The sequence below is a fragment of the Cyprinus carpio genome, chromosome B23 (genome assembly GCF_018340385.1).
Source record: "Cyprinus carpio isolate SPL01 chromosome B23, ASM1834038v1, whole genome shotgun sequence".
In the NCBI taxonomy this organism is placed as follows: Eukaryota; Metazoa; Chordata; class Actinopteri; order Cypriniformes; family Cyprinidae; genus Cyprinus; species Cyprinus carpio.
In genome coordinates, this window is record NC_056619.1 from 19502036 (window position 1) to 19517499 (window position 15464).

Here is a 15464-nt window from a genome sequence, read left to right on the forward strand (position 1 = left end):
CGGCTGACAGAGTAATGACAGGGTAGCGTATACCACAGGGATATTTCTCAATGAGTCGAGCAAAACCACCATTTTTAACCAGTAAATTTTATTTATATATAACAACAGTACAAAGTGAATCCTTGGCTTGCAAAATAGGTGTGCTTCATATTTACAATAGGTACACAGTAATATAATATAACAAAACAAAAGCAATTAAAAAAACAAGACCAACTTTTTTTCTTTTTAAATACTTTAACTCTCTTACAATTTTCACAACACTTAAAAAACAACAAGAACAGACAACCATAAGTGTTATTATTATCATCATCATCGAGGTCATTATTATTTCTATGTACTATGTTACAGAACTCCAGTGTCTACAAAGAGAGATTTGTTTATAATTTTGCGTAATTGAAAATGGAAGGATATTCACCTCTGAGGTGATCAAACCAACTACAAAAGTCTTTCTCGCTCTCGTTTTTGTTTCCTACGATCAGTAATATGAAGAGAATATGAACATTTCACTTGTTTGTAGCATGCTATTCCATCACAGAGCAAAACGTGAGTTAAAAACAATAAAAGTGCACAAAATTGATTCCTAGACTGTCGATTCGTGCCAAATATATAAAATTAGCAGCAGTTGTGACCGCCACAGATGACTGCTGATATTTCAGAAAGCTGCCTAGTGCTGTCAAATTTTATTCTGCTCTGCAGAATAGCGCAATAAAAATTATAATTAACTTTTCTCTTTTTTTTTTTTTCTCGAGGGATCAAATGTCTTCTATTAAACATTAAGCATTGAGCTAATGAAATCTCTCTCAACAAAGTGCAATTTCCTCAGCCACATCATTTCAAACAAAACGTTAGGACCAGAATACATTTTGTTCTCTGCATTTTTTATTTTTTATTTTTTTGCAGAAGCAAGAGAGTAGTCTCTCCTGGACTAATGTGGCAGCAAACAATCTTCACATTAAAACTGAGCCGCATCCTAGGAAATCCTCAAGTGCAGTGGGGTCAACGGAAGGTCTCTTGCCCTTAAAGAGCTGGGATGAGCTCTGATGAATGGAAAAACGGGGAAGACTGTGGATAACCAAAAGTAAAAAGCTTTTTCATGTACCCTAATGTCACTAACATGCGACATGGCTTGTAAATTCACATATGTTGACTATACAGTGTGTGTTTGTCAGAGGAATGTGTGGTTGTTCAGGAAGAGTAGAATTACTATAGGTCGTCCTATAATAGTTAATCCCAAAAAAATCTGTCATAATTTAATGACATACTTTCTTCCAGTGAACACAACAGAACATCTAAACATACTTAAATTAATAAGCAGCCTAATTTACTCGGCAAGCCAAATTATGTAAGATAAGAAGTCTTGTTTTCTGAGAAATTTTAAACTTGAGTTTTTGGCTAAAATAAAATAAAATATCTGCCAATGATGTAAAACAAAAAACATTTTTTTTTTTTTTTTTTTATAAAGCATGCTTTGATATTATACTGGACAAAAATACTTGTAAGAATTTTTTTGTAGTTATAATTCCATTATAAAACTTTCAACTTTCAAAAAGGACACAAAAGTGCCATAAGAAGTTCATACGAATATCAAAGCAATGCAATAATTTTGTGTGAGAAACTGACATTATTTACCTTAAACCGTTCCTTTTTTTTTTGTAATAGCTCTGAATAATTTTTTTGATTCAGGGATGCATTTCCTAAAAGCATCGTAAGACTAAATTGATCATAGCTCCATTGGTTTCATTGGGCCTCATTTATCAATCCAACATAGAAACGAGTGCAGATACGTGCGCACAAATCAAATATGTTAATACAAGTTCACGTGTGATTCATGAAACATCCGTATGCCACCAATGTCATCATATGAATGATCGCATGTTGATAAATGTTGCAGCAGAAAACAATTGCCATTTGAATATCACACCCCTAAAAACACCCCGGTTTAGAAGCCTCAACCCTAGAGTTTACGACACAGAGGAACAAAACCCTTGAGGAAGTAATCTCAAGAAAGAGAAACTGATCTTACTCCAAAAACACCCTTTAACCTTGTAATTGCAAACAATTAGGCTACATTAATTTATGTAAGTTATATGTATATTAAAATACTAGTAAATATAAACAGCCTATTTAGTTCCCCTCACTCTACAACAAATATTTTAAATTTAAAGGTATTCAGAACAGAACAAGGAGTTATAAAATTATATATTAAACTATAAAATAAAAATAAAAGATACAAAGAAAATAAATAAAATGCATTAAGAGTGTCACAAAAACGAGCTTAGCCTATACTTGTTGCAGTGTTTTTTTTTCTTTTGTTAATCTGTTAATTATAGCCTATTATATACTTTTTATTTTATTTATTTTATAGACTTAATTTCGGTTTTCTCCATTCACAGAAGCACTGCAGGTGCATGATGCGACGACTGAACGCTGCTATTCACACATATAAAGCTAAAGCCCTGCATAAAAACAAAAAGACATTCTAATCTTACTGTTTAACAATCGATTAATGAGCTTCGGAAAAAAAATTGTCATTCTACAATTCTCCACCATATTTACTATGCTGCGCGCAAGTTCAAGTAACTTAAAACTTGCGTACACGAGCTGAGACCAGACATGAGACTTGATCGTAGCCACCGCTCACGTCCATATTGATAAATTCCAAGTTTCACGTTGAAATGACCGTACGCCCAATTTTCTGTCATACATTCATTTCGTAAATGAGGCCCAATGGGTCTATGATGTACATAAGCTTACAATGCTTTTTGGAAATGCAGATCTTTTAAAAGAATTTGTTGATTTAGTTCCCAAAACCATTCTAAATGATTTATTCACAAATTTTGGTTTATTACTTTCCCACATCTATCAAATGACTTTAGAAGATAAACTTCTGTATAGCTGTATAGCACATATGGACTACTTTATGATGCTCTTTTCCATCCTTTGTGAAGAATGAAAGTATAATTTCCTTTTTGTTGCAATTGTATGTGAAAGATCGACCAAAATATGTTTCAAAATTTCTCCTTTTGCGTTTTATGAAAGAAAGTAAGTCATAGAAGGTTCGAATGAGGACAAGTAAACACTGACAGAATTTTCTGGGTGAACTATTCCTTTAACAGATTAATTCATTGTCTTTCATGCAGCTCTTCATTTGTAATCTCCTGCACTGGAACCTATTTTTGATGTGTTTTTTTTTTGTCTCCTGATCACACTGTGCACAAACTAGTTGAGATCAAAGGCGAGCTTCAAAGCATCAGGAGGAATCTGAAGCTAAAGGGGTCTGTCTCTCTCTCCATCTCATTCCTATGCTTCTCAAACACTCCAGCAGACACCACCCAGCACTCGTCTGGGCGAGGACATGCCTCTTCCATCCCTTCTCCATCATCACACTGCCTCTCTTTATCTGATTAGTCTCAAACACAGCTAACAAAAACGGAGAAAAATGACACGTCACTGATTAAATGAACTAGAAATAACAGATTCAATGTTCTAAGGCCACAGGGGGAAAAACAACAAGTGCCATTTGAGCTGTTTCAGTCCGTTTCTTCACATCCGATACTGCATTTTTACCATATGAACTGAGCTGAGGAGAAGTTAAGTCTCTCCCTAATACCACTGTGAACCTAAGATGACTCTGACCTGAACAACCTTGTCTGTTTTGGTTCGGATGATCTTCAAAAACAGCTCTACCTGCCATCATGCATTATAAATGAAAGCTATGTTGTCTTTTGTTCATGCGTTCTGTTGACATACTTCATGTCAGGTGGGGGAATAAAAGAGATTGGAAAGAACCCACTCAAGCTATCAAGATCCCAGACACCTAAAGTATTTTACAAATACTTTATATTTACAAATACCGTTCCAAGCTCATGGTCTTCTCGTACCTGAATTTGCGAGTGAACCTTCTGAACCAGAGATTTTTTTTACAGTATACAGGGTCCGTTCCCTTAATAAAGCATCAACCGACAAGTGCGTAAATAAGTGATCTTTTGGCACTTAATCCCGACGGGTGTGTACAGAAAGGAAGTGACATGGTATATTACATCATCGACATTCCTCTGAGTCATCCACAACTCACGTGACCTCTTGGCACTTGAACATAAGAGTAAATGGGAAAGGAGACTATTTTTTTACTTTATATGAGGTACTGTATAATGCATGCAGACTACACACACATTGGACCATACATAATAATTAATACTCTCTGGTAAGATGATCTCAAGCGAGTCCATTTGTTTGAAAGGGATGGTGGGGTTTCTCCATGTGTCATTTGAGCTGAAGGTGCTACTCATCGCCGCTAGCGTATTAGAATCTAAGCAGCGCTATTATGGAGAGGGATTTTCAGTTCTTTAGGACGTCGTGCCGTGGAGATCAGCTCAACTGACTCCTGTTTTAGAAAAGCAACAAAAATGCGAAGACAAAATAGAGTAACATTTGTACATTCACACACGCTAACATGTAGAAAACAGGACATATGCACATAGAGAGACCGTAGAGCGGAGTTCATCCAGTTTGATACTGGCTTCTGGTCAATCCAAGAGAATTAGGGACATGCTGGTTGAACTTTGGCCCCCTTTTTGTTGGGGTTTCATTGTTTCCCAAACAATGTCGATGCCTTGTGGTCTCTCAGGCCAGTTGGAGTCGAAAGTCTAAGTTTGTACTAGCGTGTCGACACACACGTGTGGTGGTAGCAGTCGCTGCTTTCCAAGGAAAGAAAGAGACTTGAACTTTTGCCACACCAGTGATGAGGAATTATACTAGCTGACTCAATGAAACAAACTCAAAAAGCACTCATGTATAAAAATAAAATTTGGAAGTAGAAGCCACCAACTGGACGGTAATGGCGAGGCAGTAGATGTCCGTTTCCTTCAGTCAAATCCTCCTGAAATGGTTTTAGTAAGCACATTTTTGAGGAAGTATCGATGTCTTGCATTCATCATGTAAATGAGTGCTAGGCACATTGAACCAGATGAAGTAAAGAAAAAAACAACAACAACAATCCAGATAAAGAAAAAATGTTCAAGGAAGCTGCTCGCCCAAAACGAAAGACAACTAAAAACAGAACTCCACAGTTTCCACTCCTGATCTCGTCCTCAAGATGAAAGCCTTGTGACTTGCTTTCATCAAATAGTTGTCCATTGGTCTTAAAGGTGACCTCTTCACAAAATTGTAGAAAAAAAGCACAAGCTATTGTTGGTATCGAGTCTCTAGCCAGTGTTTGTCTCTTTTGTGTGGAGAGGCTTTGGATGATGGTTTGACTGATTGAAGGACTTTCGTCCTTCGTTCCAGCTTTGTGTTTCTCTCAGCTCTCGAGTGACATGGCGGCAATGAGTTGCTCCACTTTGTAGGCCAGTCGCTGTTTCTTCGCTGTTTCGTCCTGTTCCAGTGCAGCAGTGATCTAGGAAAAGAACACAGGAAGGCGTTAATCGCTGTATGGCATTACGACAGATCTCAGGTGAGGGAGCAGATTTTGTATACTCTGAAGAACACATTATAACATAATGAAGGATGGAAAAATCAAAAATTTTATAAAGCATTTAATAGTTAATTAATTAATCTCAGGACAGAATATATTTATTATAATAGAACATTAAAATATATCTTAAAATTGATTTTATTTAAAAAGAATGTTTGATATTAAAGGGATACTCCACCCCAAAATGAAAATTTTGTCAATCACTTACCCCCATGTCGTTCCAAACCCGTAAAAGTTTGTCTTCAGAACACAATTTAAGATACTGTAGATGAAAACCGGGAGGCCTGTGACTGTCCCATAGACTGCCAAGTAAATAACAGTGTCAAGGTCCATAAAAGGTATAAAAAGTGTCGTCAGAATACTCCATCTGCCATCAGACGTGCAATCTGGGTTATATAAAGCGACGGGAACATTTTTTTGTAAGCGAAGAAAATGAAAATAATGACTTTATTAAACAATTCCTTTGTCAACAGTCTCCTCTGTGTCTCTCCATATCACCGTATGCTGCGTATGCTCTTCTGTATCATCCGCTCCACAAGGATGCGCTGTTTTCTTTCAAATCAAAGCTAAATACTTGTAGAAACAGCGCTTCCTTGTGGCGCGGATAATAGAGAAGAGCATATGGTGATATGGAGACACAGAGGAGACTGTTGACAAAGGAATTGTTGAATAAAGTCATTATTTTTGTTTTCTTCGCTTACAAAAAGTGTTCCCGTCGCTTCATATAACCCAGATTGCATGTCTGATGGCAGATGGAGTATTCTGATGACAACTTTCATACCTTTTATGAACCTTGACACTGTTATTTACTTGGCAGTCTATGGGACAGTCACAGGCCTCCCGGTTTTCATCCAAAATATCTTAAATTGTGTTTCGAAGACGAACAGAGCTTTTACGGGTTTGGAACGACATGGGGGTAAGTGATTAATGAAAAAAATTTCATTTTGGGGTGGAGTATCCCTTTAACTTTAAAAAATATAATAAATATCTAGAACACAAGGGAAATGTGTTGGAAAGTTAGATGTAGGAAAGTTTCTTGGAAGATAATAACAATGCTGTCTAAAACAAACAGACCACCCATCAACACCTGGAAACTGACACTACAGACATTCCTAAAGATTGAAAAACAAATCAGCATTTGGTTCAATGTGAACAAAGGTGATGTATCAACTAAAACATAAAACCGTTTCAGGCAACCATTAAAAACCAGACACGTTCTTCAGACAACATACTCCACATCTAATTATCACCTACCAGTTACTGCTCACTGTGATAGGAGACTTGGACTAATTTTCAGTCTCTGAGAGAAAAATTGCCAGAGACTTCATTGCATGAATATTTCATTAAAAAGGAAAGTATAACTTGAGTCTGACCCAAACTGCAGAGTGTCATCTCTCATTTCCATCTGTGTGTGTTTTTCTGAAAACAGAGCAGTCAAAAATGTGGAATCATGTTGAGAGGGGGGCGGTTGGACGGGATCGACCCCTCTCCGTGCTCATGTCATAATCTCTGACTGCGGTGTCAGAGGAACACGGCAGGAAGTGGCATCGTGGCTTCTGTCTGCTATTCATTTACACATAAAACAGTGAAAAAAATGGGAATCTAGATCGATACGATACGCATCTAGCGAGCCAAGATGGGGCTTCATTAATGATAGCTTTCCAAGTCTAAAATGGTGGATGTGCGAGCACTGGAGGGTGGGTGTATGTGGAAATCTCCTCTTGTAACTTCGAAAGAATGATTGATTGTAAACAAAGACAATCTGGTTCACTGCTCTAAATCTCACAGCGATCTAATACTTCCAACCTTATAAATACTATGTTGCTCAACTGACATGTTTATCCAAACTATACAAGTACTTCAAAGGAGTAAATGAAAATTAAAATTCTGTGCTTCTGTTTATCCAAACTTCTCCTTCTATGGAACACACAAAGAAACGTTTTGCAGAATGTTCACTCCGCATTTGTTATCATACATCAAAGCATAAAAAAGTAACTGTACAGGAACTGTCAAACAATGTTATTGTAGTATTACTGATATACTAATATTAATATCGCTCTTTGTAAGATTAATAAATTTTTATTTAAATTTTAGTTAAGGTTTACATTTCCTTTCCAGTTATTGATTTAATTGATTCAACTTTAAAATATCTTAGTTAGTTGGTAAAGGCAATATTTCTAATTTTAAAAATTGTAATTAATTTTAATAAGGTGTAAAAGATTTAGTCAAAAAAGTGCATAAAATGGTCAAATACCATGCAAGTTTTGTAGATATTTGAGGAACAGACCAAAATCTTACTTGTAATTTGTTGTAAAATAAATAAGATGATCAAAATGATATTTAGTAATGTGTAGTCAAGCTGATTTGGATGCCATCTATGCATATTCACAGTAAAATAATAATAATAATAAAAATGTACAGTAAAATTATTTCACCACTAAGGAAACCCCAGTGAATCTTAGCTATTTCCACCACTACATGTTCTTGTGTGTATCATAACTGATTGTGTTACTTCTAGTTTGAATAAACAGAAGTTCTGTATGCTGTATTAAAAAGAGCAGCGTGAACATTCTGCAAAATATCTTATGTGTTCCACAGATTCATATAGTCATACAGGTCTGGAATGTCTTGAGCGTGATTTATTTATTTATTTTTAGGTAAACTGGCCCTTTAAATTAGGGCTGCGCAATTAATCGCATTCGATTGTCATGCGCATCTCGTCAGTAAAGCCGGTCCCGTGATTAGTAGTAAATCACCGTCACCTGCTTTCAGATTGAGCAGCATTCACTACACAGAGCCGTAGATGCGCATGACAATCGAATGCGATTAATTGCACAGCCCTACTTTAAATGCCTTGCACAAAGGCACAGTCTCATGAATCTTAAACTAATCTGCAACCTTTTGGGTAAACCTTAGGATCTTTACTACATGCTATATCACCAAGTTCGGCTCAGCCTTGCTCAGCTTCGAGTTTCATCCCACCGATAATAAGGAATTACATTAGTGTCACTTCACCATCAAACTGAGATGCATTCATGCATAAAAGTCAAATTTGAAAGCCATCAACTGGATTGTGAGGCACTAGATGTCTTTTTCATCTTCTACCAGCATCCTGATATTCCCAATACGCCTGCCATAGGAGCCAAGTTGGGCCCACACCTGCTGGGTTCGTCTCCGCGGCTGTAGCTACGGGGCAGGTCAACACTCCTACAGCCGCTGCGAGCTTGCGATCCAGGTTCACAGCGTGAACATGTACTTGACGAGGAGCGCGTGCACTGAATTTTTCATGCATTTCAGCACAGCTGCAGGAGCACTCTCCACATCATTGTGTCTGATTCAGTCGCCTTCATTTTAAGAAAAGCACATATTCTCTCTCTCTCTCTCTCTCTCTCTCTCTCTCTCTCTCTCCTTCTCTCATCAGGTTAAGTGCTCCAGAGCGCTGACAGAGGTAATTATTTTCAGTTTTCCTATTCGCATTGTTAAATGAATCTGAATTACTGCATGCAGGTACGGAGTGTCCCGCCACACACATTTGGCTGGGTGAACAAAAGAATGTTCTCCTCTTAGCATTGCGCTTGCGTATTCTTTTTTGGAGTTCGGGAGGGAAAATAAACACAAGCAAGTGCTTGAAGGTCTACACTAGCGCTTCCAAACATTGTTTGCCTCCCACACGGCTCAATTCCCTGACAGCAAACTTTTTTACTTTTCATTTGAACTACTATTATATTGATTATAAAATACAGTATTTTTGCTTTCGTACATTAGAAAAGTTAATTGGCAGCATCTTGAGCAGTTACTGTTTTAAAAATGGCCTCTGAACACTATTGATTGGATGTCTGATGGATGGCTGGACACTCAAGAGTCACTAGTTAAAGAAACAAGGGAAAAAAAGAGGAAAGATGCAAATAGCTGTATCAGAGGAAACTTAAAATATAAAACAACTTGAATTGCAGATTAGTAATAATATTTGCATTAATGTCTACAAGAAATACTATACAATATTATCAACTCAAATCAACATTCAAAATTTGAATTGCAGATTAATAAATACAGAAATAAAAATGAAATCTGTAATAAAATACATTAAAATCTACATGAAAGATAATACATTATTTTCAACTCAAATCAACATTTTGTTTATATTAGGGCTGTCAAATGATTAATCACGATTAATCACATCCAAAATAAAAGTTTTGTTTACATAATATATGTATGTGTACAGGGTATATTTATTATGTATATATAAATACACACACATAAATTATATATTTAGAAAATATTTACATGTATATACATTTATATATTTATATTCTTATATTTTATATTATATATAAATATATTTAATATATAAACAACATATTCTTCTTAAATATATACATGCATGTGTGTGTATTTATATATACATAATAAATATACACAGTATACACACATATATTATGTAAACAAAACTTTTATTTTGGATGTGATTAATCGTGATTAATCATTTGACAGCCCTAGTTTATATATAGTATAATTTTATACTATTATACAGTACTTACTATATATACACACACACACATATAAATATATTTAAATAATTTAAATAATTAAAAAAATAAATAATTTTTATTAAAATTAAATATTTTTTAATATTTTATTATAACCTTTTTTCCTAATATTTATATTCCCTTTCCATTCATTTATATAAATAGCTGTATTTTCACACCAAATTTTGCACTATTATTTTGTTATCCACACAAATTATATTAACTTACATTATAATCATTTTATATTATGTACTATTATATAATATTTAGTGTGTGTGTGGTTTGCGTGTATATGGTATTTAATATTTATTTAAATAATTTTCTGTATACAAGCAACATAATGTACAATCAGCCGCTGTGTCATCCACACAAATTGCCTAACCCAAAACTCACATATTATATTTTCTGTCCCTAAAAAAAGCCCAAAATAAAAATTTTGACACCTCTAAAATTGGTTTAAAATTATTAAATGTAAATTTACTGATTTAATCTACAAAGCAAACTTGAAATTTTCCCAAGTACCCTCTGGAATCTGAAGTACCCCTGGTATAAACATACTCCTGCATTGGTAATCACTGCTACATTTGTCGAAAGGCAGACCATGTGTACAAAAGAATGAAAAGGACACACAAAAAAGAGAGATTGAGAGTATGCGGGAATGTGAGGACAACAGAAAACAGAGCAGCAACCAAAGAAATGATATTTACATGAGAGCGAGAGGAGACGCTGCAGGCGGAGCTGTGTCTCCAGGCTCTTGGCGCTGTCCTAAATGCTGTGTAAAGTAAAGGTCAGACTAATGGGTCCCCTGAGTGGAGCTGCCATTACGGTTGGAACATCTCCATCGTGGGCCCTACTCTAGCGCTCTTTGTGTCAGAGTGGCTGTCAGTGATCTAGCTGTGTGTAATCTTCCTCATCAGAAGCCTATTCATTCTCGCTCTCTGTCTGTCCCCACACTGTGCATAAGTGTGTGTGTGTGTGTGTGTGTGTGACTCTAAAACTTGCTGCCGCTGGCTTTAGAGACTGGTTAAAGATGACATCATTCTGTGAAACTCTATTTCATGAGTACATCTTGTTTCAAAGTGCTAGTTATTCCACAAAAATGGCTGTATTGATTTTGGACAAAGTATTTAAAGTACAGACATCAACTTTTAGCAACTAAATCGTGGTTTACTAACCAATCATCTGTCAGCTAGATGTCAGTAAAAGAAAATAGTACTCTAGATAAAAGAAACATTGTCTGGCTTTGACGTAACATTCCAGTGTATTTTTATCGTGACACTCTAAGCCTAGAACCATCAATCCATAAACAAAATAAATGTTTTAGAATTTACTTTTTGTGGCTATATTCAGGCATTTTAGACAGTGAAGCCAGTCGATTTCAGTACAGAGCAGATAAACTGAGCCAAGAAGTCGGTAATGCAAGAAATCAATAAGGATTTTTTGAAAATTAGGGTTGACGGTTTTTATATTTTTCCTCACCTCTTCGCTGTACTTGCTAATGTAGGAGTAAATCTCGTTGAGGGCACTGAGCATGTTAAACTCATTGGAGTGCAGTCGTGCCTGTTCCGCCAAATATGCATTCATGTCCTGATCGGAGATGGCTGGAAGCCTGCTGATGTCAGCATAGTACCTGTGGAGACCACCAGGGGGCGACAGTCAAAACTCAACATCAACTTTGTGTGAGAGCATGCTACTGAATTATTAACATTGCATGAAGGACAAGAGTTGTTACAATACTACAAAAAACTACAAAAATAAGAGATAAGAAATTTAAATATTGTTAATACAATTCAATAGTTTACCTTTCTACCCAGTTCTTGTAGTTGGGGATATCTTTAGCATAAAGAAGCTTATTAGAGGGCGAATCTTTGCCCAATCTGTGTTCAGATGTGGAACACGAGTCCATGAAGGTTTGAGCAACCACAGACAGACACGCATCTGTGATGCTGCTCTTATGGATGTCAAAAACAAACTGGGGATTCTTGATCACATTCACCCAGAAACGCAGAGGAAGGCTGCGGGGGATAGACAGACACAAACATAGAAAGAGAAAAGTTACATTGGTTTGAATTGCAGATACCGGGTAAAAACAACTGTCATTTTTTTTATTCTTGAGGTTGGGTATTGTGTACAAGTGTGTCCTCTCACCAGTTGCTTTTCCAGGTGTGGCGGACATCAGTGTCATGAATGCCATGCTTGTCCGCTTGTTCATCCAGGAAGTCAAACATGTATTTAATAGCTAATGGAAGCGCGCTGCCCCTGTGCACCGTACTGAAAAGAGTCTCGAACAGGTCATCCACAAATTTCTGCAGTGTACCCTAAAAGAAAGACTGACTGTTAAACAAGCATAACATTAAGAACAAACACAAAGGAACCAAACTATACACTTTTCTAGAACTTCATTTGTTTTGCACTTGGTGTCCACCCATAATGTCAGTCAAGGTTTTTTTGTACAGTTGTAATTTAGTACTCCATGACCTTTTTTTTTTTTTTTTTGTGAACATTAGAGTATGTGAGTCAAGTAGGTCAGACTCTTCAAAGTATCAATGACAAGTTTTCTAATTCTAAGTCCTCAATTTTTTTTTTATTTTATCAAATGTAAATTCATGTCCCAGTCACATTTTCTTCTATCAGAAAAATTTAACATTAAATTTTATAATTTTACGTTAACAATGTAATCAATATTTAAATATTTAAAACCCAAGTATGAAATTTCATGTTAGTGTTTTTAAGCATTTTACATTTGTTCCAAAACAATAACTCAAGGCAGTAACAATTTTAACAATATATTTTATTTGTGAACTTATGTTCAGCTATTCCTTTTTAATAGTTAAAATTTCTCCAAGCTGATCACTAAAACTCTCACAGATCCTGTTTTCATGCCATTTTGAGTCTTATTTTGATGCAGCGAAGTGGTTATATTTAAGTGTTTGAGTTGTTTACTTGCTTTTTTAAATGAATCTTCCCATTAACGCTATTATACTGTTCATTCAGACTGATTTGCAAACGCGTATGAACACATGAGTGGGACTGATCACATGAACCAATCACAACCAGACATAACCATATCATATCCAGTCACATCACAATGGAGACATTGCGTCCCCTCACGTGACTTCCCCAATTCATTTACAATTACTGTACCCACCACCAAACTTACTGCAAGCTTTTGGGGAACTGTTAAAACTTTATAACTTTACCTGCTGGTGTCACTGTTGGACAATTAGTGATCTATACACTTTATATTTATTATATTATAGTTTGTAATACTGGCGTTATTTTATTTTTCTACTACGAATTTCTTTCTCATCCAGTATTTTGAGGAGGCACCACCTCAGAGGAAATGCCCCTGCACCACACACATAATTTGTGCACTGATTTTGTTGAAAGCTTTCAAATATAAATACATAAAAAATGGCAAGTCCAAATTTTAACCTTAGTAGCTAGCAGGCGGGTGAGGTAGATCTCAGACACCATCTTGCTGCCGCGGTCACCCTCCTTCTGGTCTCCGTGCTCATGGTTCTTCACCAGGTGCCAGACTTTGACTCCGCTCTCCAGGTCCGGGGTGATCATAGGAGCACGGGAGCGCAGGCTGTCCGGACTGCCTGTGTACCGGAATGTCGAGTCTGTGGGAACAGAGAAAGATAGAGATAAATTCGTCCCTGTTGCCATTCTTTGGGATGAACAGAAAGAGCGTGGCCCTCTCACATTTCATTTACTCTAACCATCTCTTTCCTCCTCTCTCTCTGTAGAGGATTCGTCTCTGTATTGTTCGAGTCGACGCTCTCTGGCCTTTTCTTCAAAGGCTTCATAATTGGCTCGTCCTGATTTATTGTGCTGCAGACGTGCTTTAAACGTCTGCATCACAGGACCTAATCAATGCATCTAACGATTTCTAATGAGTTAAGCTCCCCGCTCATCTCTTTGTCCCCTCCATCTTTGCGTGTGAAGTAATCAGTCTCTTGCTCACTTCTCCAATTAGATGTGTGGCTTTTTTCACAGTGGTTGAGTGCTCTCTTGGGAGGTCGGATTGGCTTCTCACAATGGTGTGATATATTCTTTCACGTCCTTTCAAAGTCTCTCTCTCAGTTTCTGTCCTCATCACCTGGCTTCAAAGGGCATGTGAAAAGGCAAAGCAAGGCAAATATCCCTGGCTATTTCAAGTCTGAAGTGGAATTTTGAGCAGATCAGCATCACAAGGGAGAACCCCAAGAGAAATGGTGGTGTTAGCAGAGTGGGGTACAGGAAGAAGTGGATTGCAGTTTCAATCCACCTTAAGCTACTGCCAATTTACAGCCCTTTTGGCCGTTGCCATAGTATTGGCATTGAGGGATTACTGCTAGGGTGTATATGTGTGTATACACTACAGAAAATTGGACTAACTTGCCTTTACCATCACTTTTGTGGTGATTTTTCCTGCATTGTCAAATATACAAAGTCACGAAAAATATATTTTGTGAATGTGATAAAATAGAGAAAGATGCTAAAAGAAAGTTTTCGGTTGCATTTTCTTTGCTGGTCGCATGCAAAAATCATCTAGCACATTCAGAGTAGTCTAATTCACAATCAAACTATTTTTGTGATTTGGTTCTTTGGACAAAAGGTATCAGTAAAGTACAGTAAAGTATTTCAGCACATAAGAAAATAATGCTGGTAAATCATTAAGTCATAATTATAACAAAATATAATATAGATAATAGACAGAGTCAAACATATGAAATTAGTACTAATTATGAGATAAAAAGCCAAAATGTCTTACTAAGTCACAATTATTAGATAAACTGTTGATTTTAGTTCTCATATTATCTCAATTGTTTTAATCAATGACAGTATGGTCATTTTAAATTACCGTTAAATAATTATAATCTAGCAAAACAGAATTAAGAATGGTTAGTGGATTAAAATCTGACTCACTTGTGGACTGGATGCTTATACAATTATGTGTAAATACATTGAACATATTTATAATTTCAATCAAATATTTAAATATAAAAATGTTAAAAAAATTACTAGGGTGTTTTTTTTATATATGCAGTAAAAACCAATTATGGGATAAGCACTTGATCACATACCAACATAATCTGGTGTGCACATTTCAATGTGAGTTTTCAATGTTGCTCGCTCCAGCCAGTCAAAGGTGTGTGAGCAGTGCGTTATTTTGGGCCGGGGGTGCTGGCATGCTAAATTGAGCCGAGCTGCTAAGTGTTGAGCATTAAATTGATATGAATCAATCAGCGGGTGCCTGTGCACAGCTGTGCCCGCTGTGCCATGGCGTGATTGATGGGCACCAGGGCTCTGCCAGATGAGATAGCTGCTTTTTATGCACCACAACCAAGAGCAGGTTGTAAAAACAGCCAAAAACAGTGTTGTGTTGTGCCATCTCATTCCTATTTGATGAGTTTCCTAAAATATACAACAAGCCTTTTGCAATAAAATAGATCAAAGTGCCAAGTGTGACCCTAAAA

At 36.4% G+C, this 15464-nt stretch overlaps 1 protein-coding gene across 3 annotated transcripts in view; it reads right to left on the reverse strand.

The window, feature by feature from the left end:
- Nucleotides 1-1635: 1635 nt before the first annotated feature.
- Nucleotides 1636-15464, reverse strand: part of LOC109103473 (plexin-A2) — a 201994-nt gene continuing 188165 nt past the window's right edge. For all 3 annotated transcript variants that reach the window (XM_042750415.1, XM_042750414.1, XM_042750416.1), the window contains 5 exons: nucleotides 13435-13625; nucleotides 12148-12317; nucleotides 11802-12014; nucleotides 11479-11629; nucleotides 1636-5395 (listed from right to left, as the gene is read on the reverse strand). In XM_042750415.1, coding sequence (XP_042606349.1) covers nucleotides 5300-5395; nucleotides 11479-11629; nucleotides 11802-12014; nucleotides 12148-12317; nucleotides 13435-13625 — 821 coding nt within the window. In that variant the 3' untranslated portion in view covers nucleotides 1636-5299. The remainder of the gene's footprint in view (nucleotides 5396-11478; nucleotides 11630-11801; nucleotides 12015-12147; nucleotides 12318-13434; nucleotides 13626-15464) is intronic.